Source organism: Hyperolius riggenbachi, chromosome 3, assembly GCF_040937935.1.
Source record: "Hyperolius riggenbachi isolate aHypRig1 chromosome 3, aHypRig1.pri, whole genome shotgun sequence".
In the NCBI taxonomy this organism is placed as follows: Eukaryota; Metazoa; Chordata; class Amphibia; order Anura; family Hyperoliidae; genus Hyperolius; species Hyperolius riggenbachi.
In genome coordinates, this window is record NC_090648.1 from 261551363 (window position 1) to 261573065 (window position 21703).

At 43.2% G+C, this 21703-nt stretch overlaps 1 protein-coding gene across 12 annotated transcripts in view; it reads right to left on the reverse strand.

The window, feature by feature from the left end:
* Positions 1-21703, reverse strand: part of SRPK2 (SRSF protein kinase 2) — a 212137-nt gene that overhangs the window by 47685 nt on the left and 142749 nt on the right. For 8 of the 12 annotated variants that reach the window (XM_068276250.1, XM_068276249.1, XM_068276246.1 and 5 more), the window contains 2 exons: positions 12936-13101; positions 5396-5433 (listed from right to left, as the gene is read on the reverse strand). In XM_068276250.1, coding sequence (XP_068132351.1) covers positions 5396-5433; positions 12936-13101 — 204 coding nt within the window. The remainder of the gene's footprint in view (positions 1-5395; positions 5434-12935; positions 13102-21703) is intronic. The other 4 variants (XM_068276257.1, XM_068276256.1, XM_068276255.1 and 1 more) reach the window with 1 other exon arrangement.

Genomic DNA, 21703 nt, shown 5'->3' on the forward strand with positions numbered 1-21703 from the left:
TAGGTATCCTTTAGGGCCTGTTTCCACTACACGCAGATTCTGCATGCAGAAAACTGACTCCAATGAATGTCTATGGGCCTGTTTCCACTGAACGTGATTTTTCTGATGCAGATTTCCCATAGGCATTCATTGGAGTCAGTTTTTTGCATGCAGAATCTGCGTGTAGTGGAAACAGGCCCTTAAAGGAAGCCTACAGAGAGAAAGACTTTTCTCTCACTATTAAAAATACTGGTTGCCTGGCTGGTGTGACTGTACAATTACAGCCTCCAATATTTGTCACTGTACCAGAATTAGTAAGTAGATTAAAGCAGTATAAAACCCTGACATAATATTCAATAAAAACATGTTTTCCCACTTTTTATATGCCATACGGTTATCATATTTGCTTTTGTGCATAAGTATTAATTAATTTAGAAGTTATACATTTCTAAAGTACACTAATTTTACTCTGAGAGCTGACTTTGCATTTATAAAGGTGGCCAAACACTGGTCGATTTGCCATCAGATCGACCAACAGATAGATCCCTCTCTGATCGAATCTGATCAGAGAGGGATCGTATGGCTGCCTTTACTGCAAACAGATTGTGAATAGATTTCAGCATGAAACAGATCACAATCTGTGGTGGTGCTGCCGCTCCCCCCCCTGCATACAGTACCTGCTCCGCCGGCACGACTCCCCCGGTCTCCGCTGTCTACTTCTCCGCGCTGGTCTCCAGGTCCGGCAGGCTTCACTTCTTCCTGTCTGGGGGAAGTTTAAACAGTAGAGCGCCCTCTACTGTTTAGACTTCCTGCCAGAACAGGAAGAAGTGAAGCCTGCCGGACCCGGAGACCATCGCGGAGAAGAAGACAGCGGAGACCGGGGGACCAGGTAATGTATTGCAGCTGTATTGCTGCAATACAGCAATACAGCTGCAATACATTACCTGCTCAGTCGGGCATTCGAACGCCGCTATCGACGCACTGCCCAACCCGCCAGCGATCGAGAATAATCTTCCGCACGGACGGATCGACGGGAACGATTGATTTCGGATGGAAATCGATCGTTCTGTCAGTGTTTGCGCAACGATTTCACAGCAGATTCGATCACAGTGATCGAATCTGCTGTATATCGGCGGCAAAATCGTTAGGTGTATGGGCCCCTTAACTGCTTTATTCATCCTCTAACTTAATCAGAAAGCATTAGAAAGCATTTATTCTTGTCTCAGTGTCTTTGTGAGACCCTGTGGTGTGAGAGAAGGCTTTGTTTACATTCCTTACTTGATACAATTAAACACTAGATAAGATTATGTAGTTTTGGAAGCAGCCAGGTTCTGCAGGCATGGAAGCTTCTAAAGCCTGTGTTAACCGTTTCAATGCAATTCTAGTAAAAAAATATATGCTGGTTGTACATAATATGTTGTAAATAATCTATTAGAGCAAAGTAGAAATGCTGGGTTTCATTCCGCTTTAAGCGTTTTGACTTGAGTTTGGCTGTGCTAGCTGTATGCTTGTTCTAATATGCAGCATTGTTTTAGTCAAAGGTTCAGCTTGACAAATGGCATTTCCGTAAAGGACCTGTGTTGCGAAAATCTTAAAATTTAAAATACATGTAAACATATATAAATAAGAAGTAGGTTTCTTCCAGAGTAAAATGAACCATAAATTACTTTTCTCCTATGTTGCTGTCACTTACAGTAAGTAGTAGAAATCTGACATTACCGACAGATTTTGGAATAGCCCATATTCTCATGGGGGGTTCTTAGTGTTTTCTTTATTTTTAAGAGCACTTAGTGAATGGCAGTTGCTCCATCCAACTGCCAAAGAAGTGTACTGTGAGCACAGCTGCTGGATAGCATCATTGTATAAATCTCTTTCAGGGAGTGTCTTTATAAAGAAAAAAGGCCATGCTGAGAATCCCCCATGAAGAGATGGACTAACCCAAAACCTGTCGGTAATGTCAGATTTCTACTACCTACTGTAAGTGAAAGCAAAATAGGAGAAAAGGAATGTATGGCTTATTTTACTCTGGAAGAACTGTACTTCTTATTTGTATGTGTCTTAAAATTTTAAGATTTTTGCGACTTTTTAAGGGCTGTTTCAGACGAACAGCTGATAGCAGGGCACTTGACTGCTTGTCAGACACTCCTGTTTATGTGCAACGAGCTTGCAGCAGGTGGTAAGAAAAAAATAAATTCCCAGTGGAATTCTCAGATCTGGTCAAGACATTTATAAACCTAAAAAGTGTTGTATTGTATTGAAACTAATTTTTCTACATGTATTTTTATTTTGAATCAAGCTTGTTTGTCTGTTTGAGACTGGCTTGGTAGACAAAAATCCACCTGATGAGCATGACTTTTGAAGTATTCTCAGTAGCTCAAGTGTGCATGTATTAATGATGGGCCATGTTTTCGAATCTGAGATTAGGGATGTGCGTTGTGTGCGTCTAGTTGATGGTGGATTCTGCGTACACATTTGCGATGGTTCTTGGCGGGTGGTGGGTAAACACTGCGCTGTGATGGCAGTTCCTACCCCCCGATTATACTCAGGTCAAACATTTATTCACAGTTTTTAAGGTAAAAGTTGGGGTGTCTGCTTATACTCGTGTCGGCTTAAACCCCCCGATTATACTCGAGTAAGCTAAGCCCAGGAAGTACTTCTGGGTCGCGGCTTAGCTTCCGATTGGAGGGAGCTTACAGAGTCGGGGAGGCTATGCAATGCAATGAAGGAGGTGGGGAGACAATGCGGGGGGAGGCGGAGGAGCAGAGATTGACAAATGGCAGGTAAATAGCAGGCTAGCGACGAGCAGATTTCCACTAGCCTGCCACTATTTTTAGAGGAGACAGCAGAGCCCAGGGATGGGGGGGACTGGCAGCGCACCAGAAGGACACAGAGGCATGTCATTATGCAGACAATGCCTCTGTGTCCTATTATCTTTAGTACAAACCACCCTGGGTTCTCTTTAAGGGCTGGAACCCACAGGAGCGCTTTTGGCAGCGTTTTGGCAGCACTGCGATACGCTAGCAGTTTGCCAAAACGCTGGGCTAATGTTAATGGATGGGGCAACTTCCACAGGAGCGTTTGCGTTTCCCAGAAACGCAAACGCAGGACCTGCAGCATTTTGGGAGCGTTAGCGCTTCAATGTAAAGTATTGAAACGCTAGCAGAAACGCTCAGCAAAACCTAAACTGAGCGGTTTTGCTAGCGTTTTGCGGTTCAGCACACTGTAAACAAAATGAAAAATAATTCACAGGACCAATCAGGATAAAAACGCAAAACGCAAAACGCTAGGCACCCGCTGGGGAAAAAAATACAATGTTGCAAAACACGACCAAAAACGCGCATGAATCCGCTTGCAAACCGCCCAGACAAAACGCTAGCGGTTGCGTTTTGCGTTTGCGGTTTTCAGTGGGTTCCAGGCCTCACAGTTTAAAGGAAATGGACCATCTACCCTTTGGGTGGGTTTAGCTTGTTGAGCTTACCTAACCACTTCAGCCTTCAGGGTTGTTATCACCTCATGCATCCAAGCAATTTTCACCTGGCATCGCTCCTCCCATTCATTCACTGATAACTTTAATTATCAAACCTAAATGATCTATAGCTTGTTTTTTTCCCCCACAAATTAGGCTTTTTGATGGGTGATTTTTTCCCCCCTTTTTTTTTAGTAATTAAAAGTGAATTTAAGTTTAATTTTATTTCATTTTCTATGCATTTTAAAGGGAAAAATAAGAACAAACACACTATTTCTCCACTTCCATCCACTATAGTTTTAAAATAAACAATACTACTATAAATAAAAACCACACATTTTATTTGTCCTCGTTATCACAATATTTAAATTATGTTCCTAGTGCAATGTTTGGGGATAATTTTTTATTTAGAAATAAGGGTGTATTTGTTCTGTTTTGTGTTTCTTGTTTTCTTATGCAAGCATTTGCTTTGGTTTGATTCAGTTTGTCACTAAAAATAACTCAATACATAGGCCTCAACACTAAAACACCCTAAAATCAATTCTACAACTTATCCTGAATAAAATAATACTTTATATTGCTCATTTGATAGCGAGTTGGCCATGTAGCAGGCTATTAAAGTCAACAAGTGCATGTGGCTTCGTACAGGAATTTTTTTCCCCACAAAGTATTTTAGGGCCATACTTTGCATGCATAGCTCCAGAAGAGTCTGGACAGTAGAAAATGGCCATACGTGTCACCATTATGGAAATCTAACAACCAGGGCTATTTAAAAGTGGGTGTTTTATAAGCTACAGTCTTGTGTTTTGCTGAAACTTTACCAAGTTTGATCATCATTTTGAAAATGACATTATTTTTGAAAGATTAATTGAGTCTGACCCTACCTATTTTTTATGTGATAGTAACAATGATCATTGTTACTAGCAGTAACAAATGATCATTAAGGGACTGGGAGAACACTGATTGGTCAAAGATAACAATGGTCCCTTGGACCAAATCACTGCAGCCACAGGGGTCAAGAGTGTATTGACAATGAGAAAAGAAAAAGAAGCTGGCCCTACAAAAACCGCACCACAAGGTACCTTGTGGTGCGGTTTTTGTAGGGCCAGCTTCTTTTTCTTTTCTCTTTGTCAATGTGCTGTTACTATGGCTGGCCTTTCTGCACACAATGGTTGCTACATTGTTATATCATATTAGCCTGATATATAATAACAATATTATTCTTTGATGGTGCTTGTCCGCTTCTCCGGTTTTACAGGGGTCAAGAGATCACATGATCCCTCTACCCAATTACTGCTGCCGCATGTGTGCATGCACAATTTTTTGCAGGAAGTAATGAACTTCCTGGGTGCTTTTTTATCAATGATCACTGTTACTAACTGTAACCGTGATCATTGCAGGTTAACGTTGCACCAATCGTGTTCAGGGACCACATGGTCCCTTCCACAGATTGGTGCACCACAATTGTCCGTGGAGGAGGGTTTTCTCTGGGAAGTAGCTCCTACATCCAGACAGAATGAGCGACTGCCTTTTTGGCTATAGGAGCTTTATCCATTGGGCTAAACTGGTTAATATATAGTTCCTTGCCGACTATAAAACTCTGCCATTGCCAAAATCATGAAGACAAATGATACTACTAATACATCCCTATAATAAATCAGAGATGGTCAATGAGATGCTTATATTTCTAACCCGCAAGTAAATTTAATGCAAATTGTATGCAGCTCGGAACTCAATCAAAATGAGCAGAAAGTGCATCTGACTGACCCTGTTCAACAACCCACACATTCTGCATTACATTTGCATTCAAATTGTAATTATTTACATCTCATTGATCATCTCTATAAATAGACATAAGCGGAAAAGTGATAAATAGAAGGCAACAAAGTGTTTTTTTACATACCATATGCATATCACCTGCCATACATTTATTATAGAAGTGGTATTTACCAGAACACTTACAGGCTTCTGTTGAGGAGCGGTACTCACTAAAAAAGTAAAGGGGAAAAAAAAAAAAAAAAGCAACATTAATACAATTATATTATTTGCATTAAAAGAAACCGTCAGAATAAAATGATAGGAGCTCTAGTTTTGAATTGTATTTAAAAGCTGCAGGGCTGTCATTACTCACTGCTTGCAGTTTATGGTGCCTGACAGATATCTCTCCAATAAGATTGCATCAGAGGGGGATCTGTCAGCCAAGATCGGTAGATGTATGGGCACCTTAAGATTTATGCTGTAAATCTTGTAAAACTAAAGCGAACTGCTGAGTTTCATACCACTTTAATAACAAACGTCCACTTAAAGAGACATTGAAGCGAAAAAAATATATGATATAATGAATTAGTTGTGTACTATGAATAATTACTAGAAGATTAGCAGCAAAGAAAATATTCTCATATTTTTATTTTCAGGTATATAGTGTGTTTTCTAACATTGCATCATTCTCTAATATGTGCAGATTACATAACACTCTGCATTCAAAATGATTCTTTCAGAGCACTCTGTGAACTAATGACCTCTCCTCTGGCAGATAAAAAGAAAAAACGGTTCACTTACAGTTGAGATAATAAAAGTCAGAAGACAGCCCTCTCCACGACTTTGAAAGTCGTAGAGATTAATGGCTTTTTTGCATAGAGATAACAACTGGCGTTTCTTAACTCTTCCTGTACTGGAAACAATTACACTGATGTATCTGATCTTAATGTTTTATTTCTTAGCTGTACTACACATACAAATCATAATATCATTTTTTTTCGCTTCAGTGTCTCTTTAACTCAGAATAACATTGCTGTTGCCTGGACAAAAATCAGATTATGTTGAGGTATATTTGAAGAGAAAACCAAGCAGAGGAGCTTCCACTGTATCAAAGGAGGAACCAGAAAAGATTCTCAACTTTATTTATTCAGCAAATACTTAATTACAAAATAAATTGATCATTTGTCCAGCAACAGTGTTATCACTTAGCTTCAGTATTGTGGAACTTTGAATTTATACCAGTATTTCATTTTCTATTAACTTGTGTTTAAAGTGGACCTGAACTCTTGCACAGGACAGGAGGAAAACAGATAAATGCACCCTGTATGTACTTAGAGAGTTTAGCCTGCCTAATTCCCCCTCATCTGTGTCTAATTACAAGTTGTAATTTGATCTCTCCCGTGTGTCAGCTGACTGCCACGGCAGATAAGCTCATCTTAAAGCACAGGATGTTAACAATATGTCTGCTTCCATGAAAGCAGGAAGTAGAAACACTGGATATTTATTTTAGGATTTGTATCAGCTGTAACAAAGAAATGTTTTTCTTTAAAGGTTATTATGCGGTTGCATATATTATAGAGCAGAGAGGAAGTTATGAGTTCAGGTCTGCTTTAACCTTTTCGGGACCGCGTGCATTAGATTCTACGCCGCACTTGTGGCTGTTCTAGCCTGATGCGGCGTAGAATCTACGCTGGCCCGCAATTTCCGCTCCCAACGCGATCGTGTGCACCCGGAGGGGGAGATTAAGCTGTCATATGACAGCCGACATCTCCCCCGAGTGATCAGCAGCCATCGCGTATGGCTGCTGATCACTACGATCACCGTCGGATCGTAGTGATCAGTTTGACAGCTGCGGCGGCAGGGGGGAAAAGAAGAGGATCCACTCACCTCCCTGCCGTTCCGGCGACGTTCGGCACCCCCCTCCGCTCTGGCCGGCATCTCCACTCCATCTGACGTCAGCGCCGGGTCCCGGCTTGATGACGTCATCAAGCCGCGACCCGGAACTGATCGTCAGACAGAACGGAGATGCCGGCCGGAGAAGAGGGTCCCGTGCGGCTCATCGCTGGAGCCTGGAAGGTAAGTGAAGGCTGCTGGCAGAAGGGGGGTACTGGCCACCATGGGGGGGGAGGGGGACACCAATCCAGCCAGCCACACACGGGATCCGGCCGCCTGACACCCCCCAAACGCGCGCACCCCCTCCCGCGCAAAATGCCTTGGTCCTTAAGGGGGGGTAGGCGGCCGGTCCCGAAAAGGTTAAAGGGAACCAGAGACAAACTAAAGAAAATAATTTATACATACCTGGGGCTTCCTCCAGCCCCATACGCACGAATCGCTCCCACGCCACAATCCACCGCTGCCTGCAACTACGAGAACCGGCTCCCGTCACTGACATCATCGGAACCAGCTACGCAGGAGAAGTGCGCCCTCTACGTATCTCTCCAGCGGGTGCTGGAGAGATACACAAAGAGCGCACTTCTCCTACGCTAGATTGGCTCCGACTGACGGAAGAGCGGGGTGCTGGTTCTTGTAGCTGCAGGCAACGGTGGATGGAGGCATGGGAGCGATTCGTGCGTATGGGGCTGGAGGAAGCCCCAGGTATGTATAAAATATTTTCTTTAGTTTGTCTCTGGTTCCCTTTAAGGGCAGGGGTGTGAAACTCAAATGCACAGTGGGCTGAAATTGAATACTACAAAAATTATTTATAACAGTATATTCAATTCTAATCTAATTGTATTTGCAAAGTGGTATCAAAAGAATAGTATCAAAAAGATAGGTGCAGACACTGGCAACACCAAACGTTCGACAAAAAACACCAAACTACCAAGCCAGTATATGTCGCACACTATTGGTATAGAACAAAATACATTACCATTTAGATATTGCAAAAATATATAAAATAGTTTATTAAATTGTAAGAAGATTGCTGAAGCTAGTATAAGCTTATATCAGCGAGTGCCGATCCCACCATGGAGTATACCCGTATTACCCATCCCATCATAAAATAAAACCCTCGCCATATATGAAATAGACCATAGTGGTACTCCTCAAAGCCTCCAGTAAGTAACGTGAGGTATCCTGAGTCCTCCCTCTGGGTAACGACCAGGTAAACAAATTTTAATACTCTCACAGAGGCAAAAAAAAGTAGGGACCAATATGATCATGCATATATTGCCGCCAGCTCAACATTAAAGCATATTGCACATGGTAAACTCATAGCATATAATACATATGTAAATAGGGCCTATTAGGACTTCCAAATACAAAAAACTTGGGGCCTGTTATACGCTCAATATCCATGGATAGAGCACTAAATGTCCATGGACAGAACTGTGGTACCATCAGAAAAAAGGTATTAGCATGCTCTCAAAGGAAATACACCACATAATGGATTTAGGATTCCGGATCTATGTCAGAGTCTGCATCATAATTGCATAGAAAAATATCTTCGTTGCAACAATAATGTATATGTAACCACCATCTGATTAGACCTCGTTGTTTCTGAAGTAATCTGTATAGTCCACTTGATTCACAACATATATAATAAGGTGCATCATCTGGGTTATGCATATAGAAGACTATTTTCAATCCTGTTCCAAGAATAGTGTTTAAACAGCAGAGCGCTTGTCCACCTGTCCACTCGCAACAGGGACTTCTACACAGATGAATGTCCACAAACATATAGATTGAATGTATACTTAACTCTATGCTGCGCTGTGCGCCTCCATAGTGTTTCACTGGGCCCAGATTGTTTCCAAAGTTCAGCAATACAGTTACCACGCTGGCATGGCGGCTTGGCGTGCAGATATGTTTGTGAGTCGCGTTAATGCATTTCGCTCCGCCCCCGGGGCTTCGTCAGAAAGTGTACACGTTCTGACGAAGCCCCGGGGGCGGGCGAAATGCATTAACGCGACTCACAAACATATCCGCATGCCAAGCCGCCATGCCAGCGTGGTAACTGTATTGCTGAACTTTGGAAACAATCTGGGCCCAGTGAAACACTATGGAGGCGCACAGCGCAGCATAGAGTTGATAAGTATACATTCAATCTATATGTTTGTGGACATTCATCTGTGTAGAAGTCCCTGTTGCGAGTGGACAGGTGGACAAGCGCTCTGCTGTTTAACCACTTTACCCCCAGCGGTACGAATTTCTCCGCCCCTTTTTTCCCCCCTAAAAAACCAGGGACGGAGAAATCCGTACCTTCCGCGCTCCCGCCGCTCGTGCGCGCGCACCCGCCGCTCGTGCACGCCGCCGCCCGGAGATCAATGAACGGGAAAATCCATTCCCGTTCATTGATCTAGCCCCCGCAATGATCTTCTGCTTCTTTCAGAAACAGCGAGATCATTGTGAGTCTCCCAGCCTCCTACTGCTTCCTGTAAGCGTCCTTCCGGACGCTTACAGGTCGCATGTAAACAAACACTCTGTGGCCATCTTGTGGCCAAATAGTAAACTACACCCTAAAAGCATTTTACATATTCAAACATTACATTTACACAATAAATTAACTCATTACCTCCCACACTCCCCAATTTTTTTTTTTTTTTTTGTAATTAAAAAAAAAAAAAAACATACAATAAAAAAAACCATAAATAGTTACCTTAGGGACTGAACTTTTTAAATATTTATGTCAAGAGGGTATAACACTGTTACTTTATAAACTGCGGGCTTGTAATTAGGGATGGATGCAAAACTGAAAAAAATGCACCTTTATTTCCAAATAAAATATTGTCGCCAAACATTGTGATAGGGACATAATTTAAATGGTTTTATAACCGGGACAAATGGGTTAATACATTTCATGGGTTTTAATTACAGTAGCATGCTTTATTTAAAAACTATAATGGGCGAAAACTGAAAAATAATAATTTTTTCCCACATTTTTTCCTATTTCCCCATTAAAACACATTTAGAATAAAATAATTCTTGGCATAATGTCCTACCTAAAGAAAGCCTAATTGGTGGCGAAAAAAACAAGATATAGTTCATTTCATTGGGATAAGTAATAATAAAGTTATAGACGAATGAATGGAAGGAGCGCTGAAAGGTGAAAATTGCTCTGGTGGTCAGGGGGTAAAACCCCTCAGTGGTGAAGTGGTTAAACACGATTCTTGGAACAGGATTGAAAATAGTCTTCTATATGCATAACCCAGATGATGCACCTTATTATATATGTTGTGAATCAAGTGGACTATACAGATTACTTCAGAAACAACGAGGTCTAATCAGATGGTGGTTACATATACATTATTGTTGCAACGAAGATATTTTTCTATGCAATTATGATGCAGACTCTGACATAGATCCGGAATCCTAAATCCATTATGTGGTGTATTTCCTTTGAGAGCATGCGAATACCTTTTTTCCTGATGGTACCACAGTTCTGTCCATGGACATTTAGTGCTCTATCCATGGATATTGAGCGTATAACACAGGGCTGTGGAGTCGGAGTCGGAGTCGTGGAGTCGGAGTCGTGGAGTCGGGCAATTTTGGGTGCCTGGAGTCGGAGTCGGGAAAAAATGCACCGACTCCGACTCCTAATTAATTTGTAACTAATTAAAATAGAAAATATGATAAAATGTTCTATTTCTCAGATAATAGTCATTAAAAATAATGTATATATACAGTAAAAGCTGTGCTTAGTCCACAAAAATGAAATAAACCAATCAAAATTAGTTACTTGTGCTGCTTCAGTAAAGCAGTCCCTGTATTTTTAAGGTCAGATATACACATCTGATTGTGACTGTATATATGATGTGTACACAGGAATCTCTTATATATACAAAATAACATCTATGCTGTAAGAATAAAGCCTGATGTGTAGCTGTGTCACTAATACAGATTGTCAATGAGATGGAAATAATTCTGCACTGATGCTGAATTATTCAAATGTATGCACTCCCTTTGCTGATGAAATCAAATAATTTAATATGTTGTTAAAATTTGGTTTGGTGACTACAAATTAAAGGGTACCTGAGACGGATGAAAAGTAAAGTTTTATAAATACCTGGGGCTTCCTCCAGCCCCCTTCAGGGTAATCAGTCCCTCGCTGTCCTCCACCACCCGGATCTTCTGATAGGAGTACTGGTAATTCAGCCAGTCAGCGCTGTCCGGCCGCATGCCGCTCCCACAGCCAGGAACATTCTGCACCTGCGCAATAGTGCTGCACAGGTGTAGTATGCTCCTGGCGGCGGAGTGTGTGCATGCGCACTACGCCCGACTGGCTCAAGTACCTGGACTCATAGCAGAAGATCCAGGTGGTGGAGGAGGACAACGAGGGACTGATTATCCTGAAGGCGGCTGGAGGAAGCCCCAGGTATGTATAAAACTTTAATTTCATCTGTCTCAGGTTTACTTTGTTACACAGTAGTACTATACTCTGCATATGCACTCCCCACAGAGCTGCAGGGAATCCACTGAGAATGATGTGCACATTGAACACAGAGGTGTTGTCTGTCACCCAGAATCTCCTCATTCCCCTGCAGAGTACCTGCACATCATTCTTACATGTACTCACACTTACATTGCCTAGGGCCTGATAGATGTTCTTTGTTCCGGTTTGTACCTTTTACAAGTACTCTTACCAAGGACTAGTTTTAGTCTAAAGGGAATAAATATAGTAGTCTACATATCCTTCTCACTTCAGTTGTCTTGTAAAATTCCTAAGCGTTGGCAGTTAAGAGACAAATTTCATGTTACATACTTTTAATCAACAAAATTGTAATATGCAAATTAGAGGAGTCGGAGTCGTGGAGTCGGAGTCGGTGGATTTTTGGACCGACTCCACAGCCCTGGTATAACAGGCCCCAAGTTTTTTGTATTTGGAAGTCCTAATAGGCCCTATTTACATATGTATTATATGCTATGAGTTTACCATGTGCAATATGCTTTAATGTTGAGCTGGCGGCAATATATGCATGATCATATTGGTCCCTACTTTTTTTGCCTCTGTGAGAGTATTAAAATTTGTTTACCTGGTCGTTACCCAGAGGGAGGACTCAGGATACCTCACGTTACTTACTGGAGGCTTTAAGGAGTACCACTATGGTCTATTTCATATATGGCGAGGGTTTTATTTTATGATGGGATGGGTAATACGGGTATACTCCATGGTGGGATCGGCACTCACTGATATAAGCTTATACTAGCTTCAGCAATCTTCTTACAATTTAATAAACTATTTTATATATTTTTGCAATATCTAAATGGTAATGTATATTGTTCTATACCAATAGTGTGCGACATATACTGGCTTGGTAGTTTGGTGTTTTTTGTCGAAGGGCTGAAATTGAAAACTGGGACCTAGTAGCGGGCCAACCTCGATGTGTAGTGGCCCCCTCCCTCCCATATACAGTTTCCTGGTGTCCAGTGGCTCCCCCTCTCTGCCTTATACACAGTTTCCTGTCATTTAGTGGTTCCCCCTCCTTCCCTATACATTTCCCTATCATCTAGTAGTTCTCCTCCCTCCCCTATACAGTTCCCTGGTGTCTAGTGACCCCCTTGCCCTTCACCGTGCAGTTCATAGTTTTTAGTGCTTAGCTATACAGGCTTAACCAAATATAATGCAAAGTGGGGAAACCACTTGTGGGTCAAATTTAATGGCACCGCTGTCCAGATTTGGCCCACGGGCCATAGTTTGACATGTATGATTTAAGGTTTGAGAGCAGAGATGAGATTCTGAGTTGCTTACCACTTAAAATTACAGTATTTTACAGCAGTATCTTACAATAGTTACCTGCTGAGCCTGAGGGAGGTGGTGCACCTGCCTTCTGCCATTCTGTAGCTTCTGCTGCCATTCTTCGGACATAGGCATCATCAACACACATTAGGATGTTTTCTGGTTTTATATCAGTGTGGATTATTTTACATTTGCTATGCAGATAGTCCAAGCCTTGAAGGACCTACAAAATGAAGAAAATTAATCGCAAGTTAATTTGGAAAAATTCTATATTTAACATAAAGTCTATGTGAACTTACTTCCACACATCTGTATTTAGAAACCATCAGCAGACTATGTGGCGGTGTCTATTTTTAAGACCAGGTCATGTGTAATATTCTTTTGTGGTGGTGAGAACGTTGTACATTGCTCATAAAGAAATAAACTCTTCAGACCAGGAAAAAGCATACGTTATGTATTGTATGATACATGCGTAATTCTTGTCAGGACTGAGGGCCCAATTCCACTATTGCGAATTCGCATGCAAATTCGCATAGCAATACAAGTGAATGGGACGGTTTCCACTTGTCAGGATTCCTTTGCGGTTTTCTGTGCAGAAAAAAAAAATTCGCATGGCAGAGCCATCAGGATTTGCATGCCGCATACCGCTATGCAAATCGCATACAATGTATTTCATAGGAAATTCGCATGCGGTTTGGGTATGCGAATTCGCATAGAAACAATGGAAAAACACACCAGCACTGCCATGGTTAAATTCGTATACATAGTCATCCATGCGAATTCGCATGAAAATTTGCATAGACCCGCATGCAAAATTTGCATCTGCATGCAAATTTTTACCGTAGTGATTCGCACCGCACAAGTGGAAATAGGCCCTTACACACAATGTGCTGCATTGCCAGTTTAATGGAATGTAAAAATACATTAGAACAGACAGTGCATATTAACTAATAGGTTTGTGCCATAGAATACGTCTTTGCATCTATGTTAAACAATGCACAGCATGCAGCATTTTTGGCACAGTGCTTTTTTTTCTAGCCTCTGAAGTTTATACAGCCATGCATGTGTACAAGCACAGTACAAGCTGGAAACTGCGAGTATGAACACTTTAAAGTCAGAACCTACGTAATATGTAAACAAGCACTGAGTGGAAGTCTTTTGTTTTCAGGTGGCACTTCTTAAACACATTGCAGAACCTAAAAAAATTAAATCGTGGATATACACGATTTGCTCAATTAACTTAACTAATCTATCAGGTCTGCAGGTTATGGTGCCGAAATTTTGTAGTCTTTTGACCTGCAACTATCAACATAACCATGTTCCTTCTGTAGAGCCAAAAATCACCTTCAACCATATCAATGCCTGGAAGACTGAATGATCACAAACACAGCTGCGGTTCCTGCAGTTATGTCTCATAGTAAAAGGAACAAAAGAACCTGTAAAGATTTTGGGCAGCCTTGTTTTGCAAAATGCAGAGAGCTACCAAGAGTTAAAAAAATAAAAATATTCTTGTGTGTCTTTGCTGCAAGGATCGGAAGGTCATAATAGATATTATAGGTTACAGGTTCTGCCACACACATTTTTCACTCTTGGTTCTCAAGCATTATAAAATGGAGCTTTACCCTTAGACGATCTAAACTTTGCTTTAAATTTAAACTTAACTAGTGCTGAGTTATTCAGCATGGCATAAAACAGACCATAATGAGGGTGCCCACCAGAGTTCGTAGTCATGTAAGTAATTACTCACACAGCATGGTGGGAAGTACTAACAAAGAAGATCTTCTGAATCTTCATGTGTATTTCCCAATAGCCCTGTAACATGCACAATGTAAAAAGCAAAGTACCGAATTTTTCACCGTATAAGATGCACTTTTTCTCCCCCAAAAAGGGGGAGAAAAAGTACCTGCATCTTATACAGCAAATGTAGGGAATCCCCAACATACGAACAAACGCCGATATGGACAGCCACCACTTTGGGGATTCCCTGCATTAACTCCCTGTGTGGTCCGCTCCCCATGTACTGTCATTTGTGTAGCTACATGTATGTGCACCTGGCTCCCCGTGTGGCCCACCTCCTGTCGCTCCCCTCCATGGTCTTATGCGCTCCCCTCCTTCAAAGTGTGGGGCACACCTAAGGACACTAAGGGGACACCTGAGGACACAGGAGGACCACACTGGGGACCACCTAAGGAAACAAGGGGACCACCTAAGGACACATGGGGACCACACTGGGGACACCTAAGGAAACATGGGGACCACTTCAGGGCACATGGAGACCGCACTGGGGACACAAAGGGGACCACACTGGGGACACCTGAGGGCACATGGGAGACACCTGAGGGCACAAGGACACATGGGGGACCCGTGAAGGACATTAATTGTGGGAGAACAAGACACTCCTGGAACATAAACGCACCAGGTTTAGTATTTTTTTCCCCTTGGTTTGTCTTATATTCCAGAGCGTCTTATACCGCAGAAAATACGATAAGCATCAACCTACTTAAAAGCTGGAAGCAATTGTCCAACAACTCCTCACCATGGGGCTAGAGAGTGAATCAATACACACATCACAAACTGCGCAACCTACAGCTGTATTAATGCCTACCAACATAGAAACAATTATGTGTATATAGTTTGTCTGTGCCCTTGTAAGGCTGGTATGGAAGCATTGGCCTCAATTCACTAAGAGTATGCTGGAGATAAGGCAAGAGAAGAGTTATCTCTTCATTCCTTAAGTTACCTCCTATGTAGTTATTTTCACACACAGTTAATCGTTTTTAACATTAGACTTCTGGAGTTATTTTAAGGATTGAAGAGTTAACTTAAAGACAGAAGAGTTAACTTTAGGTTTGCCTGAGGTAAAATGTTTCCTGAATAAGACATGCCTCATCATACGACATTCCTCTAGAGTGATCACCATGGTGGTGATCACTCTAGAAACATTATTAAAGACAGTAGATAAGCTTAGTGAATTGAGGCCAATGTCCTTCCCCATGCATAAGAGCTTTTTGATATTTGCTCCCAAGTCTTTACATAGCTTGATGCTTAGTACAGTTACTTGTGGCATTGTGCATAATACAAGACTCTTTGTAAGTGTCCCAGCAAGAGCTGTGAAAGATTGGTCAGCACACAAACGAAGGGCTTGCTTTAACAATTATCACATCTAATCGACTAATACTGCACATTAGGTAGGGATACAAATTGAGTGGTTCCTCTAGGTTTATATATGCCATTTTGTTTTCAAAAATGTTATTACATTTTCAAAAGATACATTAAGGCTAACAACAGAGCCAAGTAGTATAGCTGAAAGAACTGACAGACTCCGGCACTCCTCATGGAATCCTCTTTTATTGAAGCCACAAAGCACAGGTACAAATGAAAGCCCCTATGTCTACAGTTGTTTCACGTGTAACCACGCCTCTTCGGGACACGTGGGGCCTGACACCTTCTCTTCCTACCCCACCTATATCCAGGTAACCCCTCCCACCACCCACCTCTCTCTCACAAAGGGGGCGGGGGGGAGACAACCATGAACATATTACAGGTTAAAGGTGACAGTGTAGTATAACTTGAAATCCTACCTAGAGCTTTTACTTAAAAAATGCATTAACCTCATCCCTCTCATTAAAACCCAGATTCCCCAGAGCCTCAGTATGTGAAATCATCCAGGCCTCCCTTTTAGAGAGTCGATCATCTCTCAAACTTTCCCTGCCGTCACCTTGTACAGTTTCCAAGCCTGCAAAGGAGAGACGCTCCGCATTGCCACCATGGCTCTCATTTACATGCTCTATCAGACGGGTAGCACCTACCCAGTTTCCAATAGATCTTTTATGCTGGGGGAAACGTTCCTTTAGAGGCTGGACTGTTTTCCCGATGTAATAACGACCGCAGGGGCACCAAACACAGTACATAACATATTTTGTCCGACAATTGATGAATTCTCTAATTCTCCAGGTGACTGGTCCAATCTGGACCACCTTACCCTTTCTAACAGAGCGACACGCACTACAGTGTCCACATCCATAATTGCCTTCCCATTTTTTCTTTGACAACCAGTTAACCGAACTTTCCTCTAACTCTAACATCACCGTGTACCAGTAATTTCCTAATAGTTTTCCCCCTCCTAAAACTGACCCTAGGGGGCATGATAGTTAGATCCTTCAAAGTTCTTTCCAACTTCAGAATACGCCACTGATTCCTAATAGCCTGTCTAATTTTTTCAGATAGGGGAGAGTAATCAAAAACAAAGTTACACCGATTTGTCTTTGAAAATGATCGATTCTTTCTGGTGAGAAGTTGTTCTGTAGGGACCTCACGAGCTCTAGCAAGGGCTTTGCCCACTGATTCTACCTCATAACCTATATTCCTGAGGCGGTCATACAATTCTTCCGCTTGTCTCTCAAAATCAGTGTCATTTTTATTATTTCTCTGAAGGCGCAGAAATTGGCCATACGGGATGGCGTCCTTGACATGTCTGGGATGGTAACTAGCAAAATGGAGCAAACTATTAGTGGCGGTTTCTTTCCTGAACCCTTTAGTAGTAATCGCCTGATTCTCAATCACCACCCTGAGGTCCAGGTACTCCACTTCCCTGTCCCCAAAATGTGATGTAAAGCTCATATTTATCTGGTTGGAATTAATCCACTCCATGAATTGAGCAAACTCCATGCTGTCACCATCCCAGACTACAAGGACATCATCCACATATCGACGCAATAACTTCCAATTTAGCACGAAAGGGGTTAACGGGGGAATAAATAGTTTCATCCTCCCACACATCCTCCCACACAGACAAGAAAAGATTAGAATACGTGGGTGCTACCGGGGTCCCCATAGCGGTCCCTGATACCTGCTTGTACCACTTCCCATTAAACATAAAGGAGTTCTGTTCTAAAATGAAGCTCATTCACATAGATAATCAGAGAATTCATCGCTTTACCATATTTTTCCAAAACGCTACGCAACGCTATAAGTCCCGCCGTATGTGGAATGCGGCTATACAAGCTGACCACATCAATTGTGGCCAAATGATAGCCGTCCTTCAACTCAAAATGTTCCAGGACATTCAAAATGTCCACTGTATCCTGCACCAATGATTTCACCACTCTGAGGCAAGGTCTTAACCTATAATCTAAATATCTCGAGAGAGCTTCAGTTAGAGAGCCCACCCCGGAGACAATAGGTCTCCCGGGTGGGTTCTCCAACATTTTATGCACCTTAGGTAGATAATACCAAAGGGGGAACCTGGGTTTTTCCGCAAACAGCTCCTCCCCCACCTTTCGACTTAGGAATCCCAGTTCCACCCCTCTTTTCAAAAGAGCTCTTAATTTCCCCTTATCTTTCTCAACTGGATTTGATTTCAATTCCACATAGGTAAAAGTGTCCCCCAGTTGGCGATAAGCCTCTTACAAGTATTTTTCCCTGGACAAGATCACCAGGTTTCCCCCTTATCGGCGGGTTTACACACAATATCGGTCCTGGATCTCAGCCATACCAGTGCCTTCCTCTCGCCTTCAGTGATATTCATAACATCTTTAGGGTATAAACAAGCCTTAATTTCATCAAGGATACCCCTGTGAAATACATCTATCGGGCTCCCTGGAGTAATCTGTGGATTGAATGTGGACTTGCGGAAGGACTTATGAACCCTATCTGTCATCCCCTCATCTTCCTCCCCCTCTCTTTCTTGGCTCCCACCCTCTTCCAGGAGTTCTTTTAGAATACCCAAAATTTCTTTATCCTTGGCATCAAAGGCGGCACTGGTGCTGAAACCCAAAGGACCTACCCCTGAATAGATCACATTTGCCTCATTTCTGCTCTTAAAGAATTTGTGCACATTTATTTTTTTAACAGCCTCCAAAAGATCCACCTCAAAACGACATATCAAAATCACTGGTAATACAGTAGTTGAGACCCTTAGAAAGCAGTGTTAGACAGTCCTCTGATAACTCCACGTTAGACAGATTAATCACTCTCAGTTCCTTTTCTTTATCCACAATGGTATTCCCCAACTTGGGTGCACCCACTACTCCTGACCCTTCCACTGTATCGGTTTCCTTTTTTTGGATACACCTCCTACGGCTCCCCCTACCCCTCCTTTGCCTGCGCCTAAAGGGCGGTGACCCTCTTTACCTTGGGCTCCTAGACCCCCACTACCACCACTCCCATTGTTAGGTGGAGACTCCTCTTCTGCCCCACTCCCCTCTGAACCTGACTCAGTGGTCCATCCCCCTCTCCCTTTAGGGCCTAGCCTAGGTTTGGTTGGAGGTTTATGGGGTTTAGAGGGTTGATCTGGTTTGCCTGGTTTCCCGGGTCTTGGCCAGTTCTTTTTGGGTACTCCCTTATCCCAGCAAAAGATCTTATTTCCCAGGTAGTCCTCTTTATCCCGAATAAATTTCCTCTGCTTTCTGTCACGAATCTCATTCTGGATGGGGATCAAATGTTTTTCTATTTTTTCCATAAGCTTCTTAAACCGAGCATCCCCTACCCTAGTCTTCAACTCATTTTTCAACAATTTAAATTTTTCCATAACTTGATTATACTCTAGTTCAGTTCGAAATAGAACTATTTCCATTTTTCTCTGGGAATGGCGGATGTGTTCCTCATGCCACTCCTTCATAAAGGTTGGGTCATCCTGATACTGTGCAGGCTCTGAATATTTACGAAACCCCCTGGTAACACACTGAAGCTCTTTGTACCTGGAGAGGGTCTGTACAGTCCAATACACTTTGACCTCTTGCTCTGAGAGATCATACAAAGTCCTTTCCAGGATCTTCAAACTACCAAACTTGTACTCTGTTGCTACAGAATTACCAGCGGGCAATAGATCCACCATTGCCCCCCTTGCTGATAATAAAGATGAGACCCCCTCAATAACAACATCTATGTCGCCTTCTTCTATTATAGAAGCATCCGCTTCTCTATTTAAATCCCCAGGTGGTGCAGGGTGCAGACCCACCAAAGATACAGACAGACTGTCCACGTCACTCATGGTAAGTAGATAGAAAGTGCGGGGCACTCACTCACCACTCCTGGGTATTGATGGGGGTCAGTCACTGTGGCCAGAAGATTCCTTGAGAGTATGGGCTCCTTGCTCGTCAATGAGCTCCTCCTGCAGTATAACACAGTGTTGTGTAATGTTATGGAGATACCATCACAGACACGCTGCAAGCTGTGTCTGGATCCTCTTCCTGGATCAATGGCTCCACACTCACTTGCTTGGGTCTTAGGTGAAAATAGATCCGGCTGTATCAATCTGCAGTGACACTGAGCAGTACACCACGGTGTTTCCCCAGCAGGCTCACCAATCGATCCCAGAACTTTCCTTTTCCTCTGACGGAGGTACTGCAGGATTCCCTTGTCCACTGAAATAGCCACTCCTAGCAGATCCAGTGGTTGTGCCCGGTGCACAGAAGTCAAGAGGCTGAGGAGTCAACTGTATAGCTGAAAGAACTGACAGACTCCGGCACTCCTCATGGAATCCTCTTTTATTGAAGCCACAAAGCACAGGTACAAATGAAAGCCCCTATGTCTACAGCTGTTTCACGTGTAACCACGCCTCTTCGGGACACGTGGGGCCTGACACCTTCTCTTCCTACCCCACCTATATCCAGGTAACCCCTCCCACCACCCACCTCTCTCTCACAAAGGGGGTGGGGGGGAGACAACCAGGGCCGGCCTTAGGTTTCACAGCGCCCTGAGCGAAGCCTGATTTTGGTGCCCCCCTTCATCCTCTTCGCATACACACGCATATACACACACACACACACACACACACACACACTTTTCACCTTTTCTCCTGGGAAAGTCTTTCCCAACCTTTTTGAAATTTGACACATCACGCCAAATGCTCAGATCTACGTGACACATGGGGCCTGATTTGTAGTTTTCGCCGCCCAAGGCCCACTATCACCAGCCACCCCTGAAAAAAAGTATCCCAACCAAGACACACAAGCATGAACACACACACACACACACACACACACACACACACACACACCTTATAAATTCCTGCAAGAGCAGCTGGGTTGCTCAGTGTAGGTAGCCAAATGCGCCCAGTATACATAGCCAGATAATAAAAAACACAGATAGGGATGGATGGATGGAGGGAGATGGATAGAAAGAGAGAGGAAACAGATAGGGATGGGGGGAGAGAGAGAGAGAGAGAGAGAGAGATACTGGGTACAGATAGGGAAGGGATGGATAGATGGGGGGGGGGGAGGGGGGAGAGGACACAGATATGGAGGGATGATGGGTGGAGGGGGAGAGAGAGGGACACAGATAGGGATGAATGGATGATGGACGGAGGGGGGAGAGAGAGAGACGGACACAGATAGGGATGGATGATGGATGGAGGGGGGGGGGGGAGAGAGAGAGAGACTGGGCACAGATAGGGATGGATGATGGATGGAGGGGGGGGGGGGGAGAGAGAGGGACACAGATAGGGATGGATGATGGATGGAGGGGGGGGGGGGGGGAGAGAGAGAGACTGGGCACAGATAGGGATGGATGGATGGATGGAGGGGGGGGGGGGAGAGAGAGAGGGACACAGATAGGGATGGATGGATGGATGGATGAAGGGGGGAGCGAGACTGGGCACAGATAGGGATGGATGATGGATGGATGGAGGGGAGAGAGAGGGACACAGATAGGGATAGATAGATGGATGAAGGGGGGAGAGAGAGAGAGAGAGACTGGACACAGATAGGGATGGATGGATGGATAATGGATGGAGGGGGGAGAGAGAGAGACTGGACACAGATAGGGATGGATGGATGGATGGATGGATAATGGATGGAGGGGGGAGAGAGAGAGACTGGACACAG